General features: G+C 39.3%; 1 protein-coding gene across 5 annotated transcripts in view; it reads left to right on the top strand.

Annotated features, from left to right (window-relative positions):
* Nucleotides 1-17,147, top strand: part of LOC136857228 (1-acyl-sn-glycerol-3-phosphate acyltransferase gamma) — a 128,598-nt gene that overhangs the window by 26,132 nt on the left and 85,319 nt on the right. For all 5 annotated transcript variants that reach the window (XM_067135707.2, XM_067135703.2, XM_067135705.2 and 2 more), the window contains exon 3: nucleotides 16,209-16,381. In XM_067135707.2, coding sequence (XP_066991808.2) covers nucleotides 16,209-16,381 — 173 coding nt within the window. The remainder of the gene's footprint in view (nucleotides 1-16,208; nucleotides 16,382-17,147) is intronic.

Here is a 17,147-nt window from a genome sequence, read left to right as displayed (position 1 = left end):
TTATATCTTATTTAGTGTATCACGTGACAAATATTTGCTACCTTTCACTGCATCACTCAACACAGAATACATTTCTAACTTCTGAATGGAAACAAGTTTACTGGGTTATTCAGCAGTATCGATGAAAGCCGGAGAGCAAAACTGAACTTTCCTCAGGCTAATGGCTTGTTTCCCAAAGCTATAATTTACTTTCTAAAGTTCTGGAAACCAAGGCCATTTCCCGTTTTCGTGTAACTTTCCCCAACCTGCCTCCTGTGGCGAGGGCTCTAATCTGTGTTGGGAATCACCTTCTTTTCAGAAGGGATGATAAAGAACAATTTCGGGGCTGGGAAAAAATGCGATCGTACTAAGCAATAATAATGAATTATGTGACACGATAAATGAGGTATTTTTAAATAGATTTAATACGACTTGAATTGGGACTTCAAATTTACGATGTGCTAAGTGAGAAATCGCCATAATTGGGAACGTGCAATATACTGTATTTTCTGGCATATGGTTAAATTTCAGGAAGGCTATTCCCGAGTAATTTGTAGCGAAAAGTTATCATTACTCCAATTGTGCTTGAAATATGTTTCTATGATACATGTGATGTTAAGTTAGGTTAGGTGACTCTGAATAAGAAAACTGAAAAGTTTGCCACAGAAGCCACTGTAGTGATACTACTCCAATTCTTCAGAATGAAATTGAACATCCGCGCTCACGTTGTCGCGGAATTAGAAAAATAACTTGCAAGTAGGCCGCAGTATGAAAATCTGCGAAAACTTGTGTTTTAAACAAACGGATTGACATTACATACCGATTGTAATGTGTGTGGGAATTTTTCCAGACTTCTACGATAAAATTGGATATTACAAGTGATTACTTGATTACAGAGTAAAGACTAGTGCAATGCAGAGAGATGTTATGCATACCATTTATCAGTTGAATGTTTCCCCCTCTTCCAATAACAAGCAGGAACTCTGAGTAAGCACTTCACTGTTATGCACATTATCCCTTATCATCGGTGTAACAACCGACAATAAGTCAGGATGAAAAGATACTATGCATTTAGTAAAAATTGGATATAACGACAATCCGATATAGCGAGTACATTTTTCGCTGTTATGAATTCTCGCTATAACAAACTTCTACTGTACATCTGCTTTATATTTCTTTGGTACTTCCAGATTAAGTTCCTTTCACTTTGGTGAAAGGAATTTCCCTATAGTGTCCTTTTACTGATATCCATGTACATATTGTATCAGTTTGCTTCTGAAGTATGTGAAGCTTTCCACAATTTCAAGGTTTTGTCCCCAATGTTGCAGTACCTTACCTCTCTTCTTATCAGTAACATTTGTCTTGCTTTTCTTCATGCTCATCTTCATTCCATAATTACCAGTATACTTGCTCACACAACAAATTTTATATTATGTTAAGGTCTTCATGGTATAACACTTTCCATTTATGCTAGTGTATAATATCTTTTCATCCCGACTTATTGTCGGTTGTTACACAGATAAGGGATAATAATTTTGTGTGACTATTTCTAGCCGAGTGCAGCCCTTGTAAGGCAGACCCTCCGATGAAGGTGGGCGGCATCTGCCATATGTAGGTAACTGCATGTTATTGTGATGGAGGTTAGTGTTAATGTGTATAGAAGTGAAGTGCTTACTTGGAGTTCCTGCTTGTTATTGGAAGAGGGGAAAAACACTCGACTGATAAATGGTATGCATAACATCTCGTTGCATTGCACTAGTCGTTACTCAGTGTTCTGAATGACAACTGATGCTTGCCAACACACAGCACCCCGAAATTAAGGCTTGGTGAGGTAAGGTTATACGTGCATTTAACAGCAGGTTATAGTTTTCAGAATATAATTTTTAATCACCCTGGAAATAAATAAAAAATGGTGTATGGCTTTTAGTGCCGGAAGTGTCTGAAGACAAGTTTGGCTCACCAAATGCAGGTCTTTTGATTTGACACCCGTAGGCAACCTGCGCGTCGAGATGAGGATGGAATGATGAAGACGTCACACACACTCAGCCCCCGTGCCAGCAGAATTAACCAATTATGGTTAAAATTCCCGTCTGCTGGGAATCGAACCCGGGATCCCTGTGACCAAAGACCAGCACGGTAACCATTCAGCCATGGAGCCGGACAGTCAGGAGGACTCATGCTGAATTTCGGGCAGGTTTCATTAAAGTTTTAAAGTCGCAACCCATCCCATATTCAAAATCTCCGCTACCAGATGTTAGTTTAAAATAAACAAAAGCAGTAGCATTTCAGGTGATCATCCAGGAAACAAATAAATTTCAAATTATCAGAATTATCTGAAGATGTCTAAAAGAATCCAAAATACGAAAAGCAAGTTTATTGTAAAAATGATTTGGAACAAACTACTTCACTAGAAAAATCCCAAGTGTCATCAAATTCAGGAATTTTGCACTGAACCAGTCAAGTGATTTCCACACTAGTAAACTCATTTGCATTGCAAGTGGCTTTAACTTTTGTGCTGGATACCTCTTTCCTATTAATAAACTCATTACAATGCTGATGCAGATTTTTATAAGAACATGTGTACAATTAACAGCCCCTGTACCATGTACCTGTCCTGCCACTGAATTTTGGCAGCCTGCAGAGCTTGGATTGTTGTTAAAAATTTTATCCAGTAATTAGCTTTGGCTTGAATTACAATCAAAACTTGGGAAATTATAAGGGATACTGCACTTTAACACCTACTCTTCAGCCATGCCACTCTGAAAATCAGGTTTGTCAATGTAGTAATAAAAACAATTATCTTCTTCATTGCTAAGCGTACCACCTCTTGTTTTATCAGTTTCATCCAGAAAATACTGCGCCATCCAATGCATTTTATTTTTCAAGCCAAAAACTTCCTTTATAATTACAGATATCATCACAAAGATTTTTATAGGTCTTCTTTCTTCCTGGAACATCCATAAAACAGTCCATCGCATGCATAGCCCTTATTAATTCCTTGTGAGTGAACTGCAGAGGTAACTCGCTGATTTCAGAGTACATAAAGTATTGCCCCTCAATCTTTAAGCATACCACACTGGAGCAAGTATTTCCGGAGATTGGTGTCTGTCTGTACCCGCTCCACTGGGCGATGTTGTGCACTGTGAGTGGACTTCCCACTCATTCTTACACATGTGACTAAGACATATTAAAGTTTAAATTCTGAAAATATATGTGTACATCAGTAGAGAACTTACTGTAACAATGAAGGTCAAAAGTGCAGGGGGCAGCAGAGGGTACATTGCTGGTAAGAGGGGCACAATACTAATGGGGTGGCGACAGTGTGGACAACCAGTGGTGCTCAGAACAATAGCACCTGTGACTTGTTGAGTCTTGCAATGAGGAAGTTCCTAGAAGCAGCTGGAGGCTCATTAACGATGAAAGGGCCTAGAATGATCTAGAAACAAAGTATGAGAATCTTCCACAGGCTTATATGAAGAGCACAAGTGAGAGCATAGAGTCAGTCTCGAGCGAGCCAGTGTTGCAACAATCGTGGGCAAGTTTGAGGGGGTTGCGAGAACTGTATGGAATAAAGGCAGTCTTGATTGTGTGGCATGTGATGAGATGTTCCGGAACGACATTGCGTTGTGAGAAGCTGTGCTGAAGAACAGGATTTCAACATGCCGGAGTACAGTGTGTTTGACCACGATTGTGGGTAAAAGTTGTGACTAACAGAAAACTCTGAACGTGTAAATCAGGCCATGAGAAATGTTTTTAAATCTAAGAGCCAGGTACTTCTAGTATTTACATCATTAACATACTGGCATCTAGCCTTCTGAAAAAATAATAAATGGTAGTAATGACAATAGGTATTGTAATTTTATAGTTTTATACACAACAGATTACCACAAAATGTAAAGACAGCAGAGCGCTGAACTAAATAAGACTTGCCACTATGTGTACAAATTTATTAAACTAGGCAATTGTTGTATACTTATATTTTGATTCCATCCTAAGCAACTTGTAAATTGTAAATAGCAAAGTGAATATTGTCAGCAACATCAAGTTGTAAAATTCCTTTGTATGTATTAGTCTGGCATGTTAAAGTTTGAACATATCTGTCTTAAAAAATGGATTAAAAGAGCAACCCATACTTTACAAGACATCCTTATCATGCCTTTTATGCCCATGCATATGTCTAGGAGCTTGTATACTGTCAACATATGGAAATAAATTCTGCGAGAGTACGTTTTGTTTTATTTTACAATAGCAGCTCTGTTAAAATAATAAAGTTCGTAGCTAAAGAGATTCTACTTTGATAGTAAACAAGCATCACAGGATATTATTCGTGTCATTTACATGAGAAGTCATCATCGGGTTTAACTCGTTTCCGAATAATTAACTTCTTCCAATAATTCACCTCTGTCTGTGGATGTACTTTTGATGGTTGAACAGACCAATTCTAGCATGGAATAAACATCAACACATATTGCACAGAATTGCTGGAGGAGGGCATGGTGGTGGTGCTGCACAGAGTTTTTGTGTTTATCTCCTGGCCTCTTCACATCTGCGTCGATCCCCTTCAGACAGATTGACAGCAGCAGGGATGGTCTGGCGCCAAATTGTAGTCTTGAGCATGCGTGTCCTGGTTCGTTCATTGAGACCAGTCATCTTCATAGTGTGCTTAAGCTGGTCCATGTAGCGTCTCATGGGGGCTCCACGAGATCTGGTGCCGGAACAAAGTTAACCATACAGGATTTGGCGTGGAAATCTGGTATCACTCATCTGACGGACATGGCCAATACATCTAAGCGGATGATTGATGATTCTATGCTCTTGGCATGCGCTTTCTCAAGAACAGTGTTGGTGACATGGTCTTCCCTTTTGATCCGCAGGATGGAGTGAAGTTTTCTTTGGCGGAAGCGCTCAAACTTTCAAGTCACGTCGGTAAAGGCTGAAAGTTTCCCAACCATATAGTAATGTTGTGATGACAACAGTGTGGTACACCATGAGTTTCATCTTCAGTCACGTCTTTATTCATGAACACGAGGTGTGGTACTCGTCCAAATGCTGCATGGGCAGCACGAATTCTCTTCTCCACATCTTGCTCACAGTTACAGCTCGCAGAAAGGATACTACCCAAATACGAAAAGTGGTCTACTTGCTTCAGTGGATTATCTGAGATGGAGATGTTGAAATGTGGAAGGGTTGTGCCAGGTGAAGGTTGGCCGAGGACCTTGGTCTTTTGAACATTAATGGTGAAACTGACAGTTGCAATTCCTCTGGTGTGAGTGTAGGTGATGCAGCAGCATCATCTGCATACAGTATTTTGGTTACCTTTGTAACCTGGGTGAGCCTCTGGGAGCAAAGTCTTGTTAGGCTGAAAAGTCCTCCATCGAAACGATACCTAACCTCCACACCTGGGTTGTTTGTAGAAGATTCGTGTAGCATGGCAGCCAAATATAATGCAAAAAGTGTTGGAGCAAGCACACACTCCTGTTTCAGTCCATGAGTTATAGGAAATTCATCAGAGATCCTATTCTGATGGCAAACTTGTCTGGTCATGCCATCATGGGAAGGCCTGAACCTGATCAACAAAACTCTGAGGACAGCCAGTGTTTCAGTATTGCCCACATAGCAGGTCTTGGAACAGTCAGGTGCCTTTTCCAAGTCATAAAAGACTAAGAAGAGAGGATTCTGTTGCTCTCTACATATTTCTTGAAGTTGCCTTGCACAGAAGATCAGATAGGTTGTTCCTCTGGAAGTTCAAAACTCATATTGGGACTCTGGGAGGAGACTGAAGCGGTTAAGCAGAATTCCTGCAAGAATTTTACCTACAGTAGATAGTAGCAATATACCATGATAGTTGCCGCAAACACTGCGATCACCTTTCTTCAAGAATGTGATGATAGTGGCATTTTTTAATTCACCAGGTACTTCTCTGACTTCTCAATTTTTTAGGATGAGAGTGAAAATCCTAGTTTTGAGTGATTGACGGCCAGCTTGAATTAACTCCAGAGGGATGTTATCAGGACCAGGTGCGTTTCTGGGTTTCAGATGGAGTGCTGCACTTACTTCTTGGTAAGTTGGCGGAATTGCCATCCATGGTTGTTCAGGCTGTTGAGGCACATCATGAAGAAAGTCTTTATCAGCAGTGGAAGGAGGATTTAGAAGGTGGAGAAATGCTCCTTCCAATGCTTCAGGATTTCATGGCTGTCAGTAAGAGTGATAGAGTTGTCAGCAGTTTTCAGTGTACCTGTTGAAGAGCGAGATAGACCATACAGCTCTGTTATTCCTGCGCAAAAGTTCCTCAGGTCCCGAGCATCGGATAGTTTCTTCAGAAAAACTTCAGAAACTATCTGCATGAGAAGTACGTTAGTTACTTCTTTACGAGAGGTTTTCTCCACACCCAAACATTCGTACTTAACATTAATTTTTCTTCTATTGCTTATATAATGCGGCCTTGATTAAAATGGAAATCCATAACCTGTTTCCAGTCATTCGACAGGGTCAGGAATGGAATGAATGAAGCCCCCATCTAGCAGCGAGGATACAAATTGTGCCGGCTGCCGAAGCCTGTCTCACTCCTCTGGGGCAATGATTGACTGACAGATGAAATGAAATGATATTAGAGTGTGTTGCTGGAATGAAAGATGACAGGGAAAACCGGTGTACCCAGACAAAAACCTGTCCTACCTCTGCTTTGTCCAGCACAAATCTCACATGGAGTGACCGGGATTTGAACAACGGAACCCAATGGTGAGAAGCCGGTGTGCTTCCGTCTGACCCATGGAGGCTACGCGACCTTGATTATTATTTAAAATCGTAATAACATTAATATCAAAGCAGAAATCGTCTGTACATAACAATGATGCCCACTGTTACCTAACCTCCTTCTCTTGTTCAACAGAGTTCGATAAATTATATGGAGTGTCAAGGGGTTGTGTATTATTACATGCGCTTTGCAATAGTTCAGTGATACCAGACTGGGAATTAAATATATAAAGGGGGTGATAAATACTCGGGTCAAAAAAAGAAATGAAAATCATTTTTTCCGTATTGAAAGAATCTTAATTTATAACATACATACATAGATTATCATTATAGACTGTTATGCCTTTCAGCGTTCAGTCTGCAAGCCTCTGAGAATTTACTAAACGTCGCCACAATCCTCGATTTGCAACTAGTGTTGTGGCCTCATTTAGTTCTATACCTCGTATCTTTAAATCGTTAGAAACAGAGTCTAACCATCATCGTCTTGGTCTCCCCCTACTTCCCTTACCCTCCATAACAGAGTCCATTATTCTCCTGGGTAACCTATCCTCCTCCATTCGCCTCACATGACCCCACCACTGAAGCCGGTTTATGCGAACAGCTTCATCCATCGAGTTCATTCCTAAATTAGCCTTTATCTCCTCATTCTGCACACCCTCCTGCCATTGTTCCCACCTGTTTGTACCAGCAATCATTCTTGCTACTTTCATGTCTGTTACTTCTAACGTAGATATCCTGAGTCCACCCAGCTTTCGCTCCCGTAAAGCAAAGTTGGTCTGAAAACAGATCGATGTAAAGATAGTTTTGTCTGGGAGCTGACTTCCTTCTTACAGAATACTGCTGATCGCAACTGTGAGCTCACTGCATTAGCTTTACTACACCTTGATTCAATCTCACTATATTACCATCCTGGGAGGACACACAACCTAAATACTTGAAATTATTGATCTGTTCTAGCTTTGTATCACCAATCTGACATTCAGTTCTGTTGAATTTCTTACCTACTGACATCAATTTAGTCTTCGAGAGGCTAATTTTCATACCATACTCATTGCACCTATTTTCAAGTTCCAAGATATTAGACTGCAGGCTTTTGGCACAGTCTGCCATTAAGACCAAGTCTTCAGCATAGGCCAAACTACTTATTACATTTCCACCTAACTGGATCCCTTCCTGCCATTTTATACCTTTCAGCAGATGATCCATGTAAACTACGAACAGCAAAGGTGAAAGATTACAGCCTTGTCTAACCCCTGTAAGTACCCTGAACCAAGAACTCATTCTACCATCAAATCTCACTGAAGCCCAATTGTCAACATAAATGCCTTTGATTGATTTTAATAATCTACCTTTAATTCCATAGTCCTCCAGTATAGTGAACATCATTTCCCTCAGTACTGTCATATGCTTTCTCTAGATCTATGGAACATAAACACAACTGCCTATTCTTCTCGTAGCATTTTTCAATTACCTGGCGCATACTGATAATCTGATCCTGACAGCCACTCTGTGGTCTGAAACCACACTGGTTTTCATCCAACTTCCTCTCAACGACTGATCGCACCCTCCCTTCCAAGATGCCTGGTATACTAATCGAGATACCTCGATAGTTGTTGCAATCCTTCCTGTTCCCTTGCTTATAGGTAGGTGCAATTACTGCTTTTGTCCAATCTGAAGGTACCTTACCAACACTCCATGCTAATTTTACTACTCTATGAAGCCATTTCATCCCTGCCTTCCCACTGTACTTCACCATTTCAGGTCTAATTTCATCTATTCTTGCTGCCTTGACAATGGACCTTTTTTTATCATCCTTTCCACTTCCTCAAGCATAACTTCACCAACATCATTTTCCTCCTCCCCATGAGCTTGGCTGTTTGCAACACCACCAGGATGATTTCCTTTTACATTGAGAAGATGTTCAAAATATTCCCTCCACCTCTCCAGTGAATCCCTGGGATCTATTATGAGTTCACCTGAATTACTCAAAACACTGTTCATTTATTTTTTCCCTCCCTTCCTAAGATTCTTTATTACTGTCCAGAAAGGTTTCCCTGCTGCTTGACCTAGCCATTCCAGGTTATTACCAAAATCTTCCCATGAATTCTTTTTGGATTCAACAACTGTTTGTTTCGCTCTGTTTCTTTCATCTACGTACAAATCCTTGTCTGCCTCGGCCCTTGTTTGGAGCCATTTCTGATAAGCCTTCTTTTTACATTTACAGGCTGCTCTCACTTCACATTTTTACACACAGTTGTTCCTAGGCAGTCCCTTGCTGTTTCTACTACAGCATCCCTATATGCCACCCATTCACTTTCTATATCCTGAACCTTTTTACTGTCTACTGTTCGAAACTTCTCACTTAACATATCCATGTACTTCTGTCTAATTTCCTCGTCCTAGAGATTTTCTACCCTTATTCGTTTGCAGACAGATTTCACTTTCTCTACCCTAGGCCTAGAGATACTTGGTTCACTACAGATCAAATAGTGGTCTGTATCGTTGAAAAATCCTCGAAAAACTCGTACATTCCTAACAGATTTCCTGAATTCAAAGTCGGTTAAGATATAGTCTATTATGGATCTGGTACCCCTAGCCTCCCATGTGTAGTGGTGAATAGCCTTATGCTTGAAGAATGTATTCGTAACAGCTAAACCCATACTAGCACAGAAGTCCAGCAAACGTTTCCCATTCCCATTAGCTTCCGTATCTTCCCCACATTTACTAATCACCCTTTTGTATCCTTCAGTTCTATTCCCAACTCTCGCATTGAAATCGCCCATTAGCACTATTCTATCCTTGCTGTTGACCCTGACCACGATGTCACTCAATGCTTCATAAAAGTTGTCAGCTTCATCCTCATCTGCACCCTCGCATGGTGAATACACGGACACAATTCTTGCCCTAATTCCTCCAACTGACAAATCTACCCACATCATTCGCTCATTTACGTGCCTAACAGAAACTATGTTGCGTGCAGTGGTATTCCTGATAAAGAGCCCTACCCCAGACTCTGCCCTTCCCTTTCTAACACCCGTCAAGTACACTTTATAATCTATCTCTTCCTCATTATCTCCCCTTACCCGAATATCACTTACTCCTAGCACATCCAGATGCATCCTCTTTGCTGACTCAGCCAGTTCTTAATTTATAATAATATAAGAAATTTATTTTAACTCAACCTATTTAATACAGTACAAGATGTTAACGTACTAGTTAAACATCGTTAAAAATCGTTGAGTCATGTATCGCCTCTTATGTGGGGCATCATCAGTTATATCAAACACCTCAAAATTCTACCAGACGTCTGGTTGGAACTTATAAAAATATGTTACCTGAGTGAATACATTAAAAAACATTTACAAGATCTTATCATTAACAAAATATCAAAATTAATTTAAAATGTTACACTAGTGAACAAGTTGGTGAATTTTCACTCAAAACAAGGCATTGACAATAATGGCAGTTAGTCTTATTTGGTGCTAAGTTCGAAGACAGTTTAAAATTTACGTACAAATGTTGAGAATGAATGCAGAATACATATAATTGCAATTTACTGTACGTGTATTTTACATTGTAAAATGTGGAAAAAACATTCCAAATTTGTATTAATTTCCATGGGAAATTTTTTACTCCAGACCTCAATATTACGGTCCTGGTGCAGTCTAATCAGAAATGGCTTCAAGATGTGAAATTTTGTATGTGATTTATGATCAGCTCATGTAAAAATGTTGCATTACGTCGTAATTGAACTTCGATGTTTGTTGACTAATTATATTTTAGACTCAGACAAAATAGTTGGTCGAAGTATCCATGGGCTAATCACCTCCGTTGGACACTCTCTATGAAGACGGAGTGCCTAGTGCATGTAAACAACAGTTGATATTTGATTCAAAACAAAAAAAACATGTTGAAAACAGTAAAAATAATGGCTTGAATGAGGGCGATTGAAATGTCGTTAAATCTTCTCAATTGACTAGTGTTTTTAAGTTTCTCCGTGTGTTTGTGTTGTTGAAGTATGGGGTTTCAGTTGTATTGGTTGAATGGACAACAGTCAAAACGTTGTCCGATGTAATTAATGTTGAGCTGCCTTACGTATGTCAAAATCTGAAAGGAAGGATAAGTCCTTAATTAGTTGAGTGAAATGACGGGAAAAGAGAAAGAATGAATGCGTTGGAGAATTGAGACTGAAGTTAAAAACTTACCTTAATTGTTGTTGGGCTGTTACCTTATTGCTAAGAGGTTTTTGAAGCACTGGCTGTCACTAATGTCTTGCTCCTCGTATTGTACGTGTGACTTTGTGGTGGAGGGGAGTGGGCCTGAGAAGGCGGGGCTGTGGGCCTGTGATTGACGCATGGGAAGGAGTTGTGTGTATTGGAGGGAGAACAGGGGCGTGATAAGTAGAACGGCTTAGTGGGGGTGCTTGAAGAGGTTGTTTTGAGAACGTCAACTAATCTTTTGTCTTTCAGATTTAACTTGTTGAACGAAATTATTAATTGTTCATAAAGAGGGCTTCAGTTGTCTATTGGATCATTTAAGTTTTTATTACTATTGTATTTTTGGTCCAAGAAAATGTACAAATTTTCAAACTATGTCATGAGTCTGCCTTTATCTAGTCTTTAAAATTTGGAGATCTTGTTCGATTGTGGTGAAACTGTGACCTGTGTCCTTCATATGGATGCTCATTGCTGAGTGTTTGTTGTGTTCCTGGGCATTAAAATGTTCTGTATATCTAGTTGCGAAGCTTGTTCCGGTTTGGTATTTGATATGACTGATGATGCCCCACAGAAGGGGCGAAACATGTCTCAACAATTTTTAACGATGTTTAACTAATACGTTAACATCTTGTACTGTATTGAATAGGTTGAGTTAAAATAAATTTCTCATATTATTATTATTATTATTATTAAAAAAAAAAAAAAAAAAGACTCCAAAAAAAGAATTTTATTAGTCATGGCGATCTGGTGCCTGGAATTTGTAGTGCCTTGGTGTAAATAACTGTTAAATAGTAGTTTAAGAAATTTATTGGAAAGTAAAACATGCTACCTCTCTGAGTAATGATTTTTAGTTTTAAGAACCCTGATAATCCATTACATTACAATCCCTGCAAGACCATTAGTGAATTAAAAAGTAACAATCTTGCTATCATCACTTGGTTTACTCTTACCGGTTTTCATGTACCACACTATTTGCTGCTATCTCTGAAATTCCTAAATTACATTAGAGAATTGTCAGGTTTATTTTCTTAAATGCAGATTACTGGGATTTGATGCGTGTCCAATAGGCATTTCATTTTTTTATGGAAATGTTTAAAAGTAGATTGTATTCATCACTGAACCTCTCTATATTGTTAGATATGTTTAAATATAGTTTTATTTTTACCCAAATTTGTTGAAAGAACACAAATAATGGTGTTCTGTGACATTTACTGTAAGAGAAATTGCCATACAAAATATTTCTCTCTTTCAAAACAGTATCATAGTGTAGCATTATGTTTCCCATTACATTCATTGGTGTCAGTTTTAGTGTTATCACTGACCACGAAGTTAAATTTTCATCTATCCTATCAGACCTCCCTTCGTCAAGTCTGCTGTTTTCCAAACCCAACTGCTTTTGTTTTGTTAGTAATTTTTCGGCCTAATTCAATAATTTTTTATTTTGTACTGCGTTTCCAAATTCCTTCATTGAATATATATAATTTTATTTTAAATTTCTTTTCCGCTGATTTGTTCAGAGGATGATTACCTAGTTGTACTTCCTCTTAAGCTTTAAATGCGCAATTTATTCATCATCATCATTTCCCTTTATCCAGCTGTAGCCGGGTAGGGGCAAATATGGTTCCTCTCCACTTTCTTCGGTCTTTCCACCACTCCAACACTGTGTCCCAGTATAAAATGCCTTTGGGTGTGGCGAGCCCATCGTAACAATAGCCTATATGGACAAAGCAGATATGGTGCCTATGGTGCGCAATTTATTATTTCTTTTAAATATGTTTTTTTATTCCAAAATTATCAGAAAAATATTTTAAAAAATTATTTGTCAAAATACTTTTATTTATTTGGATCAGTCAAAATGTAAAGAATTTTGAATGTTTTACATACCGGTATAAGAAAAGCTGTACGATTATTGTAGCTACTGCCAGACTTCAATCTTAGGTATGTCCTTCCTCACGAGTTCTCCGAGGTGAATAACATTTTGTTTTACCTTAGCAGTTTAAAGTGTTACACCACTCCAAGTGATTAACAAGAAAAATCATAAGATACTTTTTAATACACTAGTATAACAAGCAAGTAAACTCTCCTTTGCACATATACAGTGCTGTGCATTTGAGGGTTAAAACAAAAATCACCACCACCACCACCACTTGCATTACGCGTGGAGGTCTAGGGAGTCTTTACTTTTTATGCCCTTGGTGGGCCTTGTCTTTCTTTGGCCAGTACCTTCGTTTTTTGAAGTTTTGGATCCCTTCCATTTTTACTTCTGATTAGTATTAATAGAGGATGGTTGCTCAGTTGTACTTCCTCTTAAAACATTAACCATCAGCCACCACCCCAACTAATGTACTTGAAATCTTATCTGACATTCTCACACCTGGTCACATCTTATTAAAGGGGTCTGTAGGTTAGTCATATTACTCCTTGTTTTTCCTACAATCCTGATTTATATATACACAGTTCAAAAAAATTAGGGGAACATGTTTTGTAACATCTGGTATGTGAACGTTAATTTGGTAGATGGCGTTGCACTGGTCGTACAGCATACCTTAAGTCCTTAGCTACTCAGGGTATGTCAAATCGAAGTTATACTTCATCTGTAGGCATAGCCATGCATTAAACTTTCAAGTGACCCCTCAAAACAATGTGAATAGCGGTGCGTCCGTATGTCGTCGTGAGGTGCACACACTACTGTGGTCGTTTGAGCATGTTGTACATAAACCAGCACATTCCATGAGACATCTTAATGAGGTTCAAGTCACAAGGGCCGTCACTTTGATCCAGGAAGGATGGACTTTTCGTCGTGTTGCTGTGGATCTCATTGTCTCTCCGTCAGTTATTCAACGCTTGTGGAATCACTACATTGAGACAGGCCAGTTCACAAGGACAGTTTAACAAGGTCGTGGACGCTTGACAACCCCACAGGATGACAGAGAACTGCAAGACCTCAGGAGGGTCATTCGAGTCATGGTGCCTGACCAAACAGTAAGGAACAGGTTGAGAGAAGTGTCCTTATGACCCAGACGTCCTGTTCGAGTGCCCTGTTTAATGCAGCAACATCGCACAACTCTCCTTCTGTTTGCCCGTACCCACGTCAACTGGCAACTTCGCCAGTAGAGACCTGTGTTGTTCACAGACGAGTCCAGATTTCCCGTGACACAGCGTGATGGACGTCAATGTGTATGGAGACGTGGTAATGAGCAGTGCATGCCAAATGTTGTCCAGGAAGGCGACCGATTCGGACAAGGTTCTGTGATGGTGAGGGGTGTCATCAGTATTGATGGCCTTACGGATCTTGTCATCGTCCGTGGTAATCTTACTACTGCAGGGTACATCGAGCAGATACTGCTACAGCATGTGTTGGTTGCTGCACACAGTGTTGGCCAGGTGTCATGTAGCATGCATCACCAGAGCTGTCTTGTGAGAACTGGACATTCAAGAGATGGAATGGTCAACAGTGAGTCCCGACCTTAATCCCATTGAGCATGTGTGGAATAGGCTTGACAGAAGTGTTTGCGGGCGTCCTGTTCCACTACAGACTCTCCAGGACCTTGAACAGGCTCTCATTGAAGAATGGGACCCGATACCGCAACGTGACCTCAGTTGACTTATACGGAGCATGCCACGTAGGTGCCAAGGTATGATAAATGCTTGTGGAGGACATGCATCATACTGAAGCTCTCCAGCTGTGATAAAAATCCACCCTGAAGGACTTTTATTACTTTGTTTTCGCCTCTATTTGGACATTTTGGTTTGTGTTCTGAAAATGAACATGAATCCATCAATGTTCTTTTGTATACTTCAACGGTAAAGAATAAAGGTTTAGTTGGTAATATACCTTGGTGTGAGGTATTGTTTTGTGGAGCATGGCATACGTTCAAAAACATGTTCCCCTAATTTTTTTGAACTGTGTATTATATTGAGCCTTCTCAGCCTTCATTTTTCCCTGAGCCTAGAAATCAAGAATATCACATCTATTTGTACACTTAATAAATTTTACAATTTATCACTTATCACAGCTCTCAAACCCACTGTGGGTGTAAAACATAGTTGAATAAGCTGAGGTATTTTAGATGTATTTTACACTAAGTAAATGCCTCTAAAACTCTGTATTTGCTCCGAACGGTGCAGATTTGCTCTTGTGGTTCTATGCCCCTTTTCACCGAAATTGTAAAATCTGTATTGATGATGGTGGTTGTTTTATGGAACTTAAATATTGGGATAATCAACTGTTGTTTACACTAGTGTGCATTGCTATCACTCCCACTACTTTCATGTTTGTAAATGCCACCTCATGCATAAGGTATTAAGAGTCTTACTCAGCTTTTCAATTCCTATACATCAAAATTGGCCTGGAAGGATAACTTGTTTTCCTGCTGATCACTATTGCCGACTTCCTTCATTAGCTTTGCTACTCCTTGTTTTGATTTCCTTACTATACTACTGTAGTAGAGAATACACATCTTAAGTGAATTTGTTCACCTCTCCAATTTTGAGATGAAATCTGTAAACTAAACAAAAATGTTGTGTAAATGAGTAGAACTTCACTATTATCCCCTGGCTAGCATCGCGAGTGTATGCTGCACTGGGCACAGAGGACGATCTCTTATTATTAGCACCTTACTGAGTCGTTTGTATAATGCTGCAAGCTGTTACTAAAGTGCTCTCTATTGGTCTGTGCATGTCGTGACAAGTGACAAAACTCATTGGTCTAACACCTGAAGTGCTTAGTAGGGAGTCTCTAGAAAGGAGCATGGCCTCACACTGTTCGTCAGACCTTAGGGCTAATCGTTCAGGATTTTTTAATGTTTCCCAATTTGTAATGCAATCTGTTGGATTTTGGGAGTGTGAATTACTTTCAGCCAATAGCAGTGTTCATTCAGACAACTATTTTGGAAATGTTGCTTATTTTGTGGTATTTTACTATGAAAGTAAACATACTTATCAGGGTTGAAGGGTTGGTCCTCGGCACTGGCAATGATCTCTTCTCTCTAGCTCTCCTACGTGTAATTCGAGGTAATAAGATTTATAAGATCTAACTTCCTAAATTGTATGTTTCAACCTAGGAGACATTGCTGGGAGGTTTACCTGGAAATGTGTTTATCTCTCTGGAGTACAGGCTTGAATTTTCTACTAGAAACAGGAAAGTCCTTCAGTTCAGTAGCTGCAGAACCTAACATTTAGTGATTAATCTGTTTATAATATTTATTCTGAAGTGTTGTGTGTGTTACTGTGTCCAAGAATTTTCCAATTCTGTTTCAGAGCTTGTGTTCATGGCAGAGTGGTGGGCTGACACTGATCTCTATTTGTATATAGACAAGGATGACTTCAAGAAACATTATGGAAAGGAGCACGGTTACCTTATTATGAATCATCGTTATGAGGTTGATTGGATTGTTGGATGGGTTTTCTGTGAGCGTGTGAAATTACTTGGGGTAAGACATTCTTTTTGATAATGGTGATGTGCATATGTTCAGTTTTCAGAATATTTCTTTTTGTTTCTGAATTTGGCTGCCTATGGACTGCATTGAACCTAAGGCTTTCTCCCCTTCTCCTCCTCCTCCTCATCCTTTCACTTCTAATCTTCTTTTCTTTCTCAGATATGACCAATTTGGGTCTACATTTTGGTGGTTTCTCCTGGAATGTTTTAATGCTGTCCACTCGGCTTCTGAATTCTTTTCTGTGGTGAATCATTTCCATTGTAAGTTCAATTTCTACTTAATCTCTTCTTACCTCTTCAACCCACTTCGTCAAAAGCTTTCAGTCCAGTGATGTACTTGAATATTTTCTTAGCCGTTTCTCATCCATTCTTTCTAGATGCCCATAGAATTTTAGGCTTCACTTTCGCATGGTGGCAGTGATTTTTTTGGTGTATTTGTAAAGATCATCATTTTTTTCAGTTCCTACACTCTCCATCTGCATTCTTCCGTGGTCCTAAAATTTTCCTTAGGATTCTCCTCTCCTTTTTTTCGAGTTCTTGAAACTCTCTTTTTATTCATTATCAGGTTCTCTGAAGCATAGACTCCCTCTGGTTTCACCACTGTGTTGTAGTGTCGTAAGTTTTGCCTTGTAAGATACTGCTCTTTTGTTATATCTGTTGTGGATTAACCTGTAAGCTAATTCTAGTTTTCTAATTCTTTCCATATTCACCTCTTTATCCAATCCATTAGGTTCTATCCTTTCCCCTAGATATTTAAATTT

This window comes from Anabrus simplex, chromosome 1 (genome assembly GCF_040414725.1).
Source record: "Anabrus simplex isolate iqAnaSimp1 chromosome 1, ASM4041472v1, whole genome shotgun sequence".
NCBI classification, from domain to species: Eukaryota; Metazoa; Arthropoda; class Insecta; order Orthoptera; family Tettigoniidae; genus Anabrus; species Anabrus simplex.
This window is presented reverse-complemented; position numbering and strand designations above follow the sequence as displayed.